At 46.3% G+C, this 15839-nt stretch overlaps 1 protein-coding gene across 3 annotated transcripts in view; it reads right to left on the reverse strand.

Annotated features, from left to right (window-relative positions):
• nrp1a (neuropilin 1a) overlaps nt 1-15839 on the reverse strand; it is a 60371-nt gene that overhangs the window by 5464 nt on the left and 39068 nt on the right. For 2 of the 3 annotated variants that reach the window (XM_023412916.2, XM_023412915.2), the window contains exons 8-13: nt 11613-11768; nt 9481-9625; nt 5430-5761; nt 3916-4060; nt 1612-1722; nt 785-835 (exon numbers count right to left, since the gene is read on the reverse strand). In XM_023412916.2, coding sequence (XP_023268684.1) covers nt 785-835; nt 1612-1722; nt 3916-4060; nt 5430-5761; nt 9481-9625; nt 11613-11768 — 940 coding nt within the window. The remainder of the gene's footprint in view (nt 1-784; nt 836-1611; nt 1723-3915; nt 4061-5429; nt 5762-9480; nt 9626-11612; nt 11769-15839) is intronic. The other variant, XM_023412917.2, reaches the window with a different exon arrangement.

Raw genomic sequence — 15839 nt, forward strand, 5'->3', positions numbered from 1 at the left:
ACGCACATACCCACTCAAACATGGACACACACATATAAACAGAACTGATTAGCATGCATGGTTTGAGGCTCTTGAAATGAAAAGTCAGACGGATAAGTGTTTATCCGCAGACACTTGGTTCTGTTCATATATACACAAATATGCATGCACACACCTGCACCTCAGCTCTCATCTATTATAGTGGCTGGTGCCCCAGCAGACTGCAGACAGACCACAGAGCCAGCTGATGGAGTGAAGGGGGCTGGGTGGAGCCTATGGCCCATTAGCCAAGGTCAGACTGGGGCACAGCCTCTCAGCTGGCTGCTGCCTCATCAACCTGCTATAGGAGACAGCGCTATGCTATGTGTGTGTGTGCGTGTCTGTGCATGTGGCCCCAAAGCACACTTAATTTCCTGTGGTCATTTGCATTGTGCTTTCCTGTTTTATGTGTGTGTGTGTTTAGTGTGAGTCAGTGTCGGCCCAGTGATTAGTGATTATGCTGAGAAGGCAGCAGCAGAGCACCAGTGCTAATCATCAGCTAGCCCCACATCACACAACCTCCCTCACCCTGTCAGCAGGAGCCTCTCAGGGCCATATCATCGGCTTTAATAACAGACACACATCAGAGGAGAGAAGCCGCCTCGAGCTTCATTCATTAACTGAGGTACGCTTCTTGATGCATCTATGCAAATTAATTCACAAAAAACCCAGAGAAGTTTAATATTTACTCTATATTTCGACTTTCTGACCTGTGATATTTAAAGGCATTATGTTCAGTGCTTGGTGAGATGTGCAATCTGCTCACCTGGGACGGTATCCACTTCAGCAGTAGTGGTCTCTGGCATCATGGTACCACCTGTGACAACACATTAGCATAGTTAGCCGCGTCTGGCTAAAGAAGGTTTCCTCTCATGTAACTGCACCCATGCATTCATGTATCCATGCTAACTACTATTAGCTAAACAACACATGCCTAGTCTTTAATCAGTTCTAACAAGGGCCCTCCCTCTGTGTATCTACAAGGAAGCACTTAGATAATACTCTCACAACACGTGACTGAGGCGGTGCCATGCTCATCATTGGAGACTGCTGGTTAATGGGGGGTGCAGGCAGCAGTGCAGTGTCAGACACTTACTGGGTTAGTGGGAAATTAGGCCAAGAGGAGTAAGTGGAAAAGAAGGTGCAGGAGGACAAGGCAAGTGAGAGATGAAAGAAAGGAGAGAGGCAGCAGAGGCTCACTGTTGGTTGGTTTAGACGCAGGTGTGTGCAGATGTGCACGTTTGGCACAAGCGTGATAATGCGCTCCTGTGGCAGAGGTGGGCTTAAGAGGGGACAGATTGAGAAGGGAGGAGGGATCTACAGGTGCAGCTAATTAGAGCTGAGTGCATGCCAGTGCGAATGTGAGTGCATGCACGTGCGCTTGCAAATGTGCACAGTAGATGGCAGATTAGCCGCGGTATCAAATCAAAACTGTGGTGGCGAGTGGCGAAGCCGGGGGAAAGTGGCAGTGGCAGTGGCAGTGGCATCGAAATCGACGGGAGCAGATCAAGTCTGAGCCATTACAGAAGGAAGCGCAAGGGGTGGGGGGTTTGGATGGGGGTGGTTGCAGTCTCATGAGGGCGATGTTAGCACCTGTCACATCGTAGTCATCACCTGTGCCGCTGTGGCAGCTCGCCTGGTCGTCGTCACACTCATCCGACGGAGTAGTGCCCGGGACCAGTGTGGTGGGCGGGAGAGTAGGAGCTGTAGAGATGAAGAAGAGAGACAGCAGACAGTGGAGATTAGATTATAAATTAAACACAGATAATTATTTAGGAGCTGGAGGGGATGATCTTAACGGCTTTGTGATTTCATTCCCATTTAAAAGCAAACCATGATTTCTATGTATTCTCTTCTTGTTCAGAGAAGGAAAGCTACTGCATTAAATTACATTCCTATTGTTTAGTCCGATCACTGTCCGATCATGTTTTAACCACTAATGACACTGAGATTTAGAGGGAAGACGCTGCAGGGTTTGAAATTACATGACATTCGTTTGGCAGACGCTTTTGTCCAAAGCAGCGCACGATAAAAGCATTTAAAGGCACGAGCTGTAGATTTGGTCTGACAAAGTGGGTTTTCAGCTGCTTTAATGGTTAAAACAGAAAATAGAAAAGAAAAACAGTAATATGTAAACACAATCTCTGCCCACAGTTACACACTGAGTTTCAATATAGGCCTGAACTATTAGCATCCCTCCTTTTATCAAGCTGTGGAGGTGTGGGTGTATAAATAGAGCTGAAGCTGAGGCAAGGCGCTTTGGGCTTGGGCAGCTGTAGCTCAAAGATGCAGAAACAGGGCTTGGGATTGGCGATAGGCAGGGCCTCTGGCTGCCATAGTGGCCTATCATTATGGCTCTGTTACACTTGGATGTGGGCAAGGCCCCAGATCCATGCCACACTCCACTGCCGCACAGCCGTCCTGCGGTGTGTTTGTGTGTCTGTGTGTTTGTGTATTTGTGTGTGTTTACACTGACTGAGTAATGAATGGGCTTCCCCAGTGCAGAGGGAGGAAAAAGGAAGAGGAGAGAGAGAGAGAGAGAGAGAGAGAGAGAGAGAGAGAGAGTGAGGCATAGACAGATAGGGGCAAGCTGCTGGAAAAATGTATTTGTACAGTATCTGTGTTTGCGAGATTGTGAGTGTGTGTGTGTGCATGTGTGTGAACCAATACTCTTGCCTGCTCCCTGTGCAAGATGAAATATGAGGCAGATCAACCCCTGTCAGATTCAGGGTGGGGAAGGTCAGGGATGGGGTCAGCGCTGCGTCAGGGGAGCCTCTCACAGAAATGAGGATTTAGCCCTCCTACTATGCCTCCTTACACACACACACACACACTTGTACACACTAGTAAACGCACTTGTGTGTGTGCGTGATTGCGTTTACATGCCTGTAACCACATGTTTGGCAAGGTGATTGCGGTTGCTCTGTGTGTGTATATGTCTGTGTGGGTATGTGTGTGTTTGGTATTAACACTGAAAACAAGCATTATCATCTGACTAAAGCTCCCGATGGGAGTCCATGAGGCTTACAACCGAACGGGCCTCCCTGAAATCCAATATGTAAATCCACTTAGGGCTAACGCGCTGCACGTTCTCGTATCTCTGAGCTGTTTCTGAGCTACATCAGCTTTGAGAGACACAGATAAAGAGCAGGAAAAAAAATAGGGGTAATTTTAAAGATAGTGAAGTGTGCGCCGTCCTTTGAAAGAAGAAAGACATGCACGGGTTGGGAAGAGTGCGATGGGGGCCAGGCTGCTATAATCCCTACAGGGCCAGGTGGGCTTTCATTTGATCTCCTCTAGAAGTGGCCAGCTATGGGGGCAGCTTTGATGTAACAGGGAGACAAGACAACTGTCCCTTTTAGGGATAAAGAGCAGGAGCTGGACAGCTGTGGGCTCAACACAGGAAGCATCTTTAAATAACCAGGACTGTGGCAAAGGCACGAAGCGCAAGCAATGTCATTAGCTAGGATGATAGATGGCTCACCTGTGTGTGTCAAGACATGTCAGATGTGAACACGCGCTGTCTTTGTATGAATGTACTGAGCCTAGGCGTAAAGCCATTATGGGTATTATATATATGACTATAAATGTAAAGACGTAATCACCAATGGTAGTAATGTCACCACCAAGAGTGAAAATGTTATTACTGCGCTGGAACTGTCAGCAGAATAGACGAATAAATGAGTGATAACTTTTTCACCATTGGTAGACGCATCATTTTCTGCTGACAGAGAAATCACTTCCACAGGTAGAAATGTCGCCACCATGGACAGAAACGCCGCTGCTACTTGTCTTATTTGCACATTACGCATCAGAACTGGAGTGATTTTTTAGACAGAACACAGAGAATGCAATATATTTAAACAGATATCCTAACGGGGGGGGGTTCTTGTTTACCTTCGATCTCACAGCCCAGGAGCTCAAGCCGCAAGCCCATGCCAGCAGGAGTGGCCCTCTCTGGGTAAATCCTGATGAAACGGGTCAGCAGGGAATCCACCGTCCTCAGCTCAGGAGTGTCGTAGTTGCTATTCCCTTCAAATATCTGGAAGACGGACAGAGACAAGAGAGGGGAGAGTGAGTGAGTATCAGTATTGCTGATAATGTCACTGCTGGGCGTTCGGATCATACAGCTCTCCATAAGCAGGTACCCCGAGGCAGACTCAATCCCTGCCTTCTGGAAAGCAGAAGCTGGTCATGTGCTGGGTAGGTGGAAAGAGATGATGTGAAAGAACAGAGGATGACCAGCTCGCTCTCATCTCGCTGACATCTAAAGCGCAGCTTAGGCATCTGACACATGGGGCCCAGTGGCAAAGACGGCGTGGCACACACCTCTGTCAAAGGCGACTTTTGGCTCCTTCAACTCTGCCTCAGATCCCCCGCAAGTGAAAGGAATAAATGAAGGGAAAAGAGGAGGATGTGGGGTGTGAAGGAAGCAAGCAAAGGAGGAGATAGAGGATTGATGGAAGTGGATTAATGGGTGTGATCATGTAAAAGGAGCCTGGTGCGCCTTAGATGCTGCGAACCTCTTAGACAGGGGGAGAGAGGCAGCTAACTAGGACAGGGGAGAAGGGGAGGGGGGGGTATGGATCCTCCTCACTCCCTTCATAAATCAACCATCAGCCCATCTGGATCAGATTTATGCCCTGTCAGGGACGCTTGTAATTGGGGACAGGCTGTTGTAGCTCTTCTTGGGTGTGTGTGCGTGCCCGCGTATGTGCTCGTATATACATTTTGTTTGTGTGTAAGTGTGTGCATGCATTGAGCAAAGTGTCGGCATGTGTCTTCTGAGCGCGCAGTGACACTGGCAGATAAATCTTGAGCCACTTCTCTATGTTGTGCGTTCTTTTTCTGCCTCTTTCCTCTCCTGTTTTTTCCCTCGACTCTCTTCACCACCCCCCTCCTTTGTCTGTGGCGTGGTTTCACTATCCACTGAAAGGGGTTGAGCGGTGTGTGTCGTGCAGGAAACAAAGCAGGGAGAAAAAAACTGGGAAAGGACTCAGAGAGCCACAAGATGCTTATCCTAATGTGATTCAAAGCGCTGCCGAAATTGACTCGGAACGACTGCTGAATGACTCACAACTGCCAGGCGCAACGCTCTGCTGAAAACTGACTAAGTGCGTCATAATCGGAATCAATGTGCTGATGGATCCGAGAGACATTTTTTAGAAGCATGTATTCAAATCAGTTTCCACAACTTAGAAGGTAAAACCTATCTTTTGGTTTGTGCTAGAAATCAAATCAAACCATCAATTCCAACCAATTCCCTTGAGAGAACTTTGCCGACACATCATGAATCTATTGAGGATTCTTTGGTTACAGTTATGTCTCTAATTTGGGAGCAGAACCGAGCAAATATCCCAGTGATGTCTGACTTCCTCAAGCATTGCACAAAGTGAAGAAAAACCTCTCACCTTTGGCTTGATCCCGGTGGTGTCCGACACCATCCTCCACTCGGAGCCGTTGTTGCTGTAGCCGAGGCGGAACTTCTTCATGAAGACTTTGTTCTCACGGTGCTTCCCTCCCTGGATGATCAACCCCTTGACCAGCTTCTCCTCGCCAAGATCCACCTGTAACCATTCGTTGGTGAAGGGCTGGGGCTGGGGCAGCAGGGTCCACCCCGTCCTGCTGGTCAGCAAGCGAGCGTTCTCTGGTACCCAGCTCCGGTCTGTGTGGGAGGACGCGGTGATCTGGTTGTCGGTGATCAAGCCTGATACCATGCCCAGCATGCCCGAGCATGGGTACTCTGAAAGACAAAAGGGAAAGCAAAAGGCGCTCAGCTTTTTCATACAAACGAATGAAAACCTGCAGAGATGATGGGAACATACGCAACAAAAGACTTGATCTATATCCAAACGCTTAATGTTCAACATAATTTAGCACGCCACAAGTCAAGTTTGGTGAGTTTGAGGTTCATATAGGGGCAGCAGGGAGAGTTAAAGTCAAAGTGAGGAGGACAATTCCCCAAACCCTTTGTGATGTTATTATGATCTCTCCCTCTATTCTCTTTCTCCCTCTCTCTGCAGATCTCATGCATACTAATTCCTCTGCCTGAAGCGGTTGTCTCCAGGCAGCCAATTAAAACCCTCCTCTCGGTTGGTGCTTCCACCTCCTGCATTCTGGGAGCGCTTTTTCTTTTCATCTCCCTTATCCACCGCCTCCTCCCTCCATACACTCACATGTACTCGCGCACAAAAAAACACACTCTCTTTGTGTTTTATCTGCTGCTGCACTCATCTACCTTCTGCTCCACAGCTGTCAACATCTGTGGGCCTGTCTTTTAACACCTCATTGTTTCCTGTCCACATTCTCAAACTTTCTTCTCCTTTTATTCTTCTCTGATCTTGCCATCTTAACTCTCTATAGGTTTTAGCTTCTTTAGGTCCATCGCCCATTTGTTTCCTAAGAGAAATGACTGTTTTCCTCACCCTCGCTTCTTCGTGACATCCCTTCATTTAAAGAGCTGAACAGGATAAAAACCTGTTGCTACAGCTTGCAGCCATTTGCATGCTTAAACCTGAAATTTTTTTTTTTTTACTTTCCACGTTTTTGACTTTGCACCACAGAAAAAGTAGCAGGATATCCTGCATCATGCTTGCTAAGTTATTCTTGAGATCGTATCTAATTAAATGTTATAGACCTGATAAAGATTTCTCATTCGCAATGTTGTTTGAGCTCCAGTGCCAGTTTTTGTGTTTGACCCACCCCCCTTGCATTTGATCTTCATACAATATGACAAATTTTTTTTTGTGTTAGACTCCTAAATTGAGGTTGGACATTACATTTTCAAGGCGTCATTGTTACCACTGCATGTACCAGACTGCTCTGAAAGTAGGGAGACGCCGTAATTTTCAAGGTTTAAGTTGTTGTGAATTGTACATTGATTATTTTAAAAAAGACCACAATGACTAAAAAAGCTGAGTCCAATCCATCGATTCATATTCAACAAATTCACATTCATGCAATATTAGCAGTCTTTGAAGCGTTATATAATGATGGTACAATTTTAGCTTAGCTTTAGCTTTCTGAAACACCTAAAGGAGTAAATTATACTGACACTGTTCGACCGATTGCAATGTCCTTCTGCCTATCTTTGCCCACTTTTGCAGTGTGTGAAGCCAACTTAAATACACTGCAGTTTACAAAAGTTCCTCCATGCTGTAATCACCACCAGAAGTCTGACACTTAGCCGCTTGTATTAGGACTAAATCTTCCTTCTGTCTTTTCCTAACTTTCTTCCAACGCTCAATCCCAGGACACTGAGTCAGGGTCCTGTGGTAAGTAATAACATATTTACTATCTGGCTCCCACGGAGGGATAATTCTGGGCATTATTACATCCTCTGAGTCCGTATGAGACAAAGTGAGCACTGTATCGCTGCAGGACTGAATAGCGTAGCTGCATATGGGAAAAGTGAGTGAAGATTTGGAGAACAAGGCTTCATTCAGACCGGTCTTTCTCTCTCTGGTTATCTGAAGCAGCTCCTATGCAGCCCCGTGCGACCATCTAGTCCTGCACTCTAGAAAATTGGAGCTCAAGGAACAAACGCTGGCGGTGCGGAAGCTTCTCGACTGTTTTCAGAGTTTTTCTCCCTCTTCCTTTCGTCTCTGGCCAATATCTGTTGGGGAGTGATCACAGCAGCTACGGCACTGCACACTGGCCATCTTTGAAGTGGGAGGATATGAGGGGAAGGTATATGTGTGTGTGTGTGTGTGTGTGTGTGTGTGTGTGTGTGTGTGAGTGTGTCCATGGAGACTGATCTGAGTTTAGGCACTTGGGTGAACTCCCCGGGTCATCTGGAGCTGTTAATCAACTTCAGCTGCGATCATAGAAGCTTCAGAGATGGCATGCACGCTACGACACACCCAGAGGAACCAATACATGTGTGTGTTTGTGGACTGGAAGTGTGGAGATGTTGATCCCTGCCTATGTGGGCCACATTTGGGGTTTGGGTGGAGCGTCAGCGGTTCATCACAGATATTTATACTCCATGGCGTATTTACCAACAACAGGGCGGTGGATCTTTTTATTAATGCGTAGCAGTTTGTATCAGCAGGGACACGCGACCATGATCTTTGAGGGAAAAACATCTTGGAACATTCTGGGGTTTAACTCCTCCCCTCCTCTGATGTCTGAATCGTGGTCTTGATATTTTAAAAAATGCACCCAAATTGTTTTAAGCAGCTCTACACTCGTGTTTAGGCGGCTTCTATGCCACCAAAAGTTTTTCATTACATGTCTGGTATTACAGATTCATAACCGAAGGTACAACGGAGTGAGTCAGTGAGTTTATGCAGCCCTCAAGAGCCTCATAGTTTCTCTCTCTCCCACTGTGCTGCTACCAAGCAGCGGAGCTGGCAGTGCCTTCAGAGCGCCCAGGGGTGCTGACGTCATCGTGGAGGCCCTGTGGTGACTTCGATCCTGTGATGTGTTTATGCTCTGTGCGGCGGTCTGGTCTCGTGCCCGAAACACACGCCCCAGCTGTAACCCTGCTGTACCCATAGTGCCCTCTGCTACTACATGAACGGATACACATATATAATATGTAACTACATAACTCCACACACACATACACAGAACTTCACACATGAAGACATTTGGCTGACGACATCTAATCCGGACCCTAACTTTAATCCAAGGCTTAATCCTGAACTGACAATACTTACAACAAATGGCTATTATCTGTGTTTTCTGTCCTTGTCAGATGTACAAGTACAAAAGACCAAAACACACAAGCAAGGACTAATTAACAGTCAATACACATGCTCATAAACCCATAGAGATGCAGCCAGATGCGCTAAAACCATATGAAAGTCAGCCGCACACATACAGGCAAATGCCACTCATTAAAATAACATTGGTGAAAAAAAAAAAAAAAAAAAAAAAAAAGATGAGAAGAGCTTTGCTGAAATCAAAGCTCTGTAAGCAAAAGACAGACTGTGGCTAAAGATGAGGCTGAGACCAGAGCAGCAGGAGGGAAGGGACCGCACAGAGCCCACCCAGCTCCAGCACTCTCTGCCTGCCAGCTGTTGGCTCCATTTATATTGTATGAGGTACATCTAAACATGGGGTAGCATAAATAGGTAATCCTCCTTCATGTGCCACTGCTCCATTATGCAGCAGCTTGCTTCAGCCTTAGAGGAGGACTCTCACAGAAATACTGCTTCGGTTTACACCTGGCAGAAGTGAGGTGTTTGTGCAACTGGGGCCAGGATGGGAAATACTAACTCTGCTGCTAAACCAACACTGAGACATGTGCAGAAATCATAAACAGAGTCAGTGGCATCATCTGATTATTGCATTTGAAACTGTTCCGTATTTAATTTGGATATAATCGGAATTATGTAGAGTTTGTTTTCTGTGGCAACTGTAAGCAAAGATAAAGCTGAGATGTGTGTGTGTGTGTGTGTGTGTGTGTGTGTGTGTGTGTATGTGCAGATCAGCAAGAATCTCAGTAATACCAACCTGATATCTTACATCCATACACCTCGAAGCGCAGTGCGATGCCTGTTTCCCAGGTAACGGGACGGATCCGAACGAAGCGTGTAAGTGTGGGTTTGGGCAGCATCGTCTTGGCAACGTCTGTTGGGTTGGTGTTGCCTTGGAAAACCTGTGAGAGACAGAAGAAAAGCAAATTATTACACGGAGAACGTGTTGAACTGAAATAAAGGGTGGAATATGCTTGAGACCTTGGCTGCATTGAATCAGCCAACAGAATCACATTCATTTTAAACCAATGAGATCAATAACTGGAGCTGAGTGATCAGCCTCTGTCTGCATTCAGTCAAGACACTGACACAAGAACATCCAGAGAGACGATCTAGTGTTTAACAAAATCTTCTATGTGACAGAAAGATCACATAAAACAGTTGGTTGAAAGTTGGTTTTCCTGCCTGATAAACAGTTTCCTTTGCACTTCCTCTTGCACCACATGTAGCAGCACAAACACACCGCAGCCTGTGACCGTGAAACCTGAGGCAGTTAAATGTAACATTGACAACAGCAGATTGGCTTTTGCCCTTTCTCTGTCCTCTACTTCCAGATCTGATGGAGGTTTTACTGCAGTGTCTTGTTAAAAAGGTCAGAGATGTCACTGTTCTCCCCTGGGGTCGGTTGACAGTTTACTAGCTCCATACGTAGAGGCCGGCCACCCAGCAAAGCAACTCCCCGCAGTCCGTCACAGTTCATTCTACGTAATTGAATCACACCGGTGACCATACGATCCCCTGACCTCCCTGACAGAGCAGCTATGGGGCAGAGAGGAATCCAGCTGAGAAGAGCAGGATGGACAGATAAAAAGACAGCAGTTCAGCTAATTTTGGATGAACTAAAATACAATCAGGGCGGGACCTTTCTATCCATCACCATCCCTCTGTAACCCCCTGAGTCCCTGAGCGACACTTGTAAAGCACGTCACTGTGCGATCCTGCAACAAAGTCATCCACTCTTTTGAATGTCACGCAGAGTCTCTTCTCCACTCACTAACTGTAAAGTGGCTTTTCTTCAGACTCCAAACTGCAGGCTCAGCATGTAGCAAATGGCGCCCCTCTGCACAAAAGCACTTTAGAGTCCAGAAAAACACAGGCCAGCCTTACCATGGCACCTTTAAGCCACCACTTTACAGAAGGGACTGTGTACTTTGTGGAGACCATAAAAGAATCAGGCCCGGGGGCATGTGTACACAGCAGCACAAACATGCTTGTTTGGACACTCTGTTGCTGTTGAGAACTTTTTTTTTTTTCCACTTGCGGCCTCGCACTCTTTCTATTTACATGACACACAACGTGAGGACTACCAGGCACACATATGCCTCTCTGACCCCGCGGACACCCACAGTGGAGGGTGTGTTTACCTCCAGATGGACAAAACCTGGTCTGTTTGACAGGCCGATCAGCAATCGATGGTTATAGCGCTCCGGTCAAGCATGCCGTCCCTCCCGTTCCTTCCTCCTCTTTCCCCTCCTGGACCCACCTCTCCCAGCTGCTCAAACATGACAGCCTCTCCTTTTTCTTTCTATCCCTCTCCCCTTTAACTCTTGTTTGTCAAGTCGTTTGTCATCCCTGCTTCTTTTTACAACAAATTGACGGGAGCCTGACATAAAAAACGGTGGCTACACATTCTTTACACAGTCCTCCCTGCATAAATACTACTCACTGACACACACGGTGGGTATATTACCATACCGAGCAAAGTGTATAATTGCATGTTGGGGGACAGAGACTCAAGTACATATAGCTGGGTATTCCCCACTTTTGTTGAGTTCAAAGGCAGCTTGGAGCAGACCACAATTCAAGTCAGCTGGCTGCTTTACTGAGATGGGATATTCCAAGTGCAGTTCATGTGCGGGGGTGGTTTTTCTGACATAGTCACTGATCAGACAGACACAAAAATAAAAAATTTTTTATGATCTAGTCTGCTGCAATCCTCTTATATAGAGCTAGCGGGTGAAAAAGTACCAAAGTGTCCAAATAATTGATCTTTTTTCATTGCAAAGTAATTTCACCTGATAACTTAGAGCCTAGAGATGTTGTCATTAGACCGTTGTTGGGTGAAATTAAGCTTTCATTACACAAAAGTTGAAGAGTAGAGTCTCCTACCTTTTGCTTGGACCCTTCCTTCAAAGTGATCCAGTCCTCTCCGTTAGAGCTGACATCCACTTTGTAGGACTTGACAAAGTAAACCCTCCGGGTCTCCTGGGAGATGGCGCCCTGGGTACCGATGGCTGAGACAAACCGCAAGAACCCAAGATCCACCTGTGGAGGGCAAGGAAAAAGAAAAAAAAAAAGACACAACTGAGCAAAAGCTGCTTAAGGTGGCTTTGCATGAGAAAATTCCACAGTAGCTTTAAGAACGCCAAGCTTTTGCTTCAGTGTTTAGACGGATGCTGCTGAAATATAATTCTCTTCTCCTGTTCAAATGCATGAATAATTTTTTGCAGAAAAGGCTTTCAATGCACAGCCTGTATTAAAAATTCACTGACAAGGTAGAGAGTTAAAAATATAACCTCACTATTACAATCACCTTTGGCCATAGTTTCATCAGCTGCTACCTGGAATTTAATAAACAGCAATGAAATGAGACTCGCATTAATGAAAGAGACACAGGATGACAACTTAATTTCCTGAGATGGGAGACAAGAGTGCGTCGGGTGAAAGTGAACGTTGAATAGAACGGGGTCTGCAATCACATTATCAAAATCGGCCAGGAGGAAAAGAGAGATACGGACTGAATATCAAATATTGTGCTTTTTTTTTTTTTTTTTTTAAATATGCAGGGCTTTATAAAGTAATCATGAACTGCGGTGCATTACTGGAGGGCTTTTATATTTTCACAAGGAGGCAGCCAGAGGCGGTGGGGTCAGAGAGGCACGTGAGTGAGTGAGTGAGTGTGTGTCTGGGTGAATGTCTGTTCTGTAGTTGCATGTATATATATTCACTGGTAAAGCAGCACAGTGTCTGCTAACCATCACTGCCGGGAAACACACAAACGCATGCTCTTCTACAGCTCGCCCTGGCTTCCGTTTCTGGGGTGAGAGTAGCCTTCAAACTGGCTTTTGATCCTGTTAATGCTGCTGTCTGCTGGATGTCAAACTTCACTGGGACTTTAAGGGTCTGACTAGGAGCGTGGGGGACAGGCCGCTTACTGCTGGTTCTGAGACGCACATACGATTTTTCAGCCACCGGCAATAACAAATCGGCTTGCTCTGACCTCTGCGAAGGCTACTTAACCTCACCGTGCCATCCCTTCATCCATAACTGAGGAAAGGAGTGGGCGTGAAGTGACACTGAAAGGCTTTAAAAGAATGCTAACTCCTCAGCGTGCGAGGCAGTGCGCTTAATTCTAACAAGCGCTCACACCATCTCTGACACGCTGAGCTGACGTTAATGAGGAGTAATGGTGTTGCTTGCAGACGCCACGAAAGCGTGGGAGTGACGCAGGAAGCCGGGGCGTTTGGTGGAAACAGGTCTTCTAGGATCGCGATGAGAGACGAGGCCTTTGATGTTGACGTGTGATGGGCTCTGGCTCGGATGGATGGCGACCAGAGTCTCGAGTAGATTACTGAATCGACTCAGAGGAGACCATCGGTATGTGCGTGTGTAAAAGAAAGGGCGACAACAGTGAAATCCCTTTATGCGGGAGTGAGCAGACAGACACAGTAGCGTGCGCATATCTGAGAAAATCAAAGCCAGGTTCATCTGCTCTGGCATGTTAAAGCCATATAACCAGAGCCAGCTAGCTTTGTCTGCCAACCTTATATACAGCACTGTACCACACTTAATGACTCGGAGCAAAGAGCAGGAAAGGAACATCTGCATGCCACAGAACGCTGGTCATTCCTGCTCCTCAAATGCACTTCCAGGAGTAAAAAGACATAAACAGATGGGAGCAATAAATGAGGTTCCTCCATGCCATTCTCTCACTGTCTCTTGGCTACTCAAAGGATTTGGCTGGATGGAGACTAACAAAGAAGACAGTCTCATATAAAGACAGAATTCTTTTTTTCCTGTCTACAGGCTCAATGGGCTTATAGAGTAAGTCCCAGATTTCTTTTGGGTCCACAAATAGAGACAAAATCAAATCCCGTCAGCTTCAGACGGTTCCCATTTAATAACGCAGGAGCTGAATTCCAGCTCTGCCGGGTAAATGGCCGTACATGCCAGCACTGGATGGGGAAAGCACAGCGGATGGCAGCAAGGCCTGTGCTTGCTTATATTAGCCCAGGCAGGTCTTTAACATCTGCGTTCAAACGGCCCAGGCTGATTCGTTTCCAATCTGGGCCAATGGCAAAGCGGCTTACTGAAAAGGCTTACTTCGTCTAATAGGAAGACTTGGCCTTGGGATGTTTTCTCTGAAAGGATCTCATTAGATGTAATGGAGAAGTGGAGCCTCTGGGAATGAATCTAGTGGCGGGGCTAATTGGGAACACTCATGGGTGCTCAGACTCCAACAAGCCTGGGACATGAGCGTGATGAAATACGGCTGATTTGAAGAGGATTGGACTGATACATGACTTTAATCAATATTCTGGGCCTGTAAACCTGCTATATTCACAAAAAAAAGTTTTTTTTTTTGTAAATGGATGTTTTCATTTGATGGGTAGTAACTTGGGTGTGGTGAAGAGCCCAGTTTATACTTTGATCAGTTTGTGGTTCAGTAGTTTTAAGGTCTCACAAACCAAAGAGACGCTGAGGGCAAACTGAATTATTGTAATTATTTAAAGTTTCTGGCAGAAAAACTCAAATCATATGCAGCTTGAATCCAGACAGGGCATCAGGGTCACCTGTGACAAGAGGAGAAAAGATGCAAGAGTGGGAGGGAGGAAAGGTGAAAAGAAGAGGAGAAGGTCGGGAGGGGGAAAACGAGCCGCTGACAGTGATGCCTTGTAAGAAGTGAAGGACAGAAGCATGGGGTCTCCTGTGAAGAAGTGCACAGACTAGATCAATTTCACTGACACGGGCTGATAACAGGGCCTGGGTAATGAGCAAAGCATGATTTATTAATGGCTGCTTGTTAGAGGCAGAGGAACGAGGCCGAAGCTGCGCTAACAGACTGGGGTTGCGTGGGTCAGGGAGAGAATACGGGCTGCCAGGATGCTTGGATGTAAAGCACAGTCCATCCCACACCACAGAGACCGCAGTGAAAACAAACAGGCCCAGATAATGATTACTAGCGGGACTCCTTTTAGCCCAGAGCCACAAACAGCACAAAATGACCTATATACATAAACCAATAACCAACATTTAGAAACTGCATGCAGTGCACTGTGGATCTTGACTCTGAGATGATAAACAATCAAGCCCCGAAAAGGCTGAATCATGCTTAATGTGTGATGTAATCAGTGCACGGAGAGGTGTGAAATATGCCTCCTAATTTCACATCTATAGGGACGTGTTGTATTTTGAGACTTTGCTCATCTCATGTCTGTTCCACATCCACCATATTGTTATTCTCCTGTGAGGACTCAAACTCTCTCTTATAGACAAATGACACTATACATTCTGGGCATGCTGGTGCACAGTAACTCATATCTGGAGGGACACACACACACACACACACACACACACACACACACACTTGGACCCATAAACATGCCAGGCAGGGTAAGAAATCACCCAGACTTCTCAGAATCTTTCCATAAAGCCACGGCATGCTGATGTGTGGGCAGGACTTCACTGCGCTCTCGTCTCCTGCTCCAGCACAGTCCAAAGTGTGCTCGACTCTTTCGTGTATGTATACGCCGTATGTATATGTGTGTGCGTTTGTGTGTGTGTTTCTTTTGGGGTGTTCTCTGCCTTCCTGTTGTGAGGCAAACCGATGACTCAAAGCCCCTTGCCTCACAACAGCCAGTGTACACGGCTCCAGTCGTTTCACAGACTAATGAAACCAGAGAGGCAGAAAAAGAATTAGTCGTGCTCGGGCTTGTAACATCAGCCAGTTAAAGCCTAGTGTGCCTGCAATTAGATCAACATACTGAAATCCACATCAGGCATCTGGATGAGGCATATGTATGTATTTATATATATATATATATATATATATATATATGTATATGTTTGTGTGTGTATATATGTATGTGTGTAAATGATGGGATAAATGATGGAGAATGACTGCCAGGCAACATTTTCATGTATTTACGTGTGTTTGTGCAAATTTGAAGAGATAATTTACCCAGCTATCCCTCAGCAGCGGTGGCATTTGTGGGCGTAATCATCAGGTCTATCTGTTACTCAGTGTATTGTCTCTGTGCTGTATGACTCAGATGTAGATGCAGCAAGGCCCCATGATATGTATTTGAGGCTGAAGCCGAGTCATTGTTGTGTGGG

This window comes from Seriola lalandi, unplaced genomic scaffold, assembly GCF_002814215.2.
Source record: "Seriola lalandi dorsalis isolate HSWRI2012SDOR001 ecotype SW California unplaced genomic scaffold, Sedor1 jcf7180002054494, whole genome shotgun sequence".
Classification (NCBI taxonomy): domain Eukaryota; kingdom Metazoa; phylum Chordata; class Actinopteri; order Carangiformes; family Carangidae; genus Seriola; species Seriola lalandi.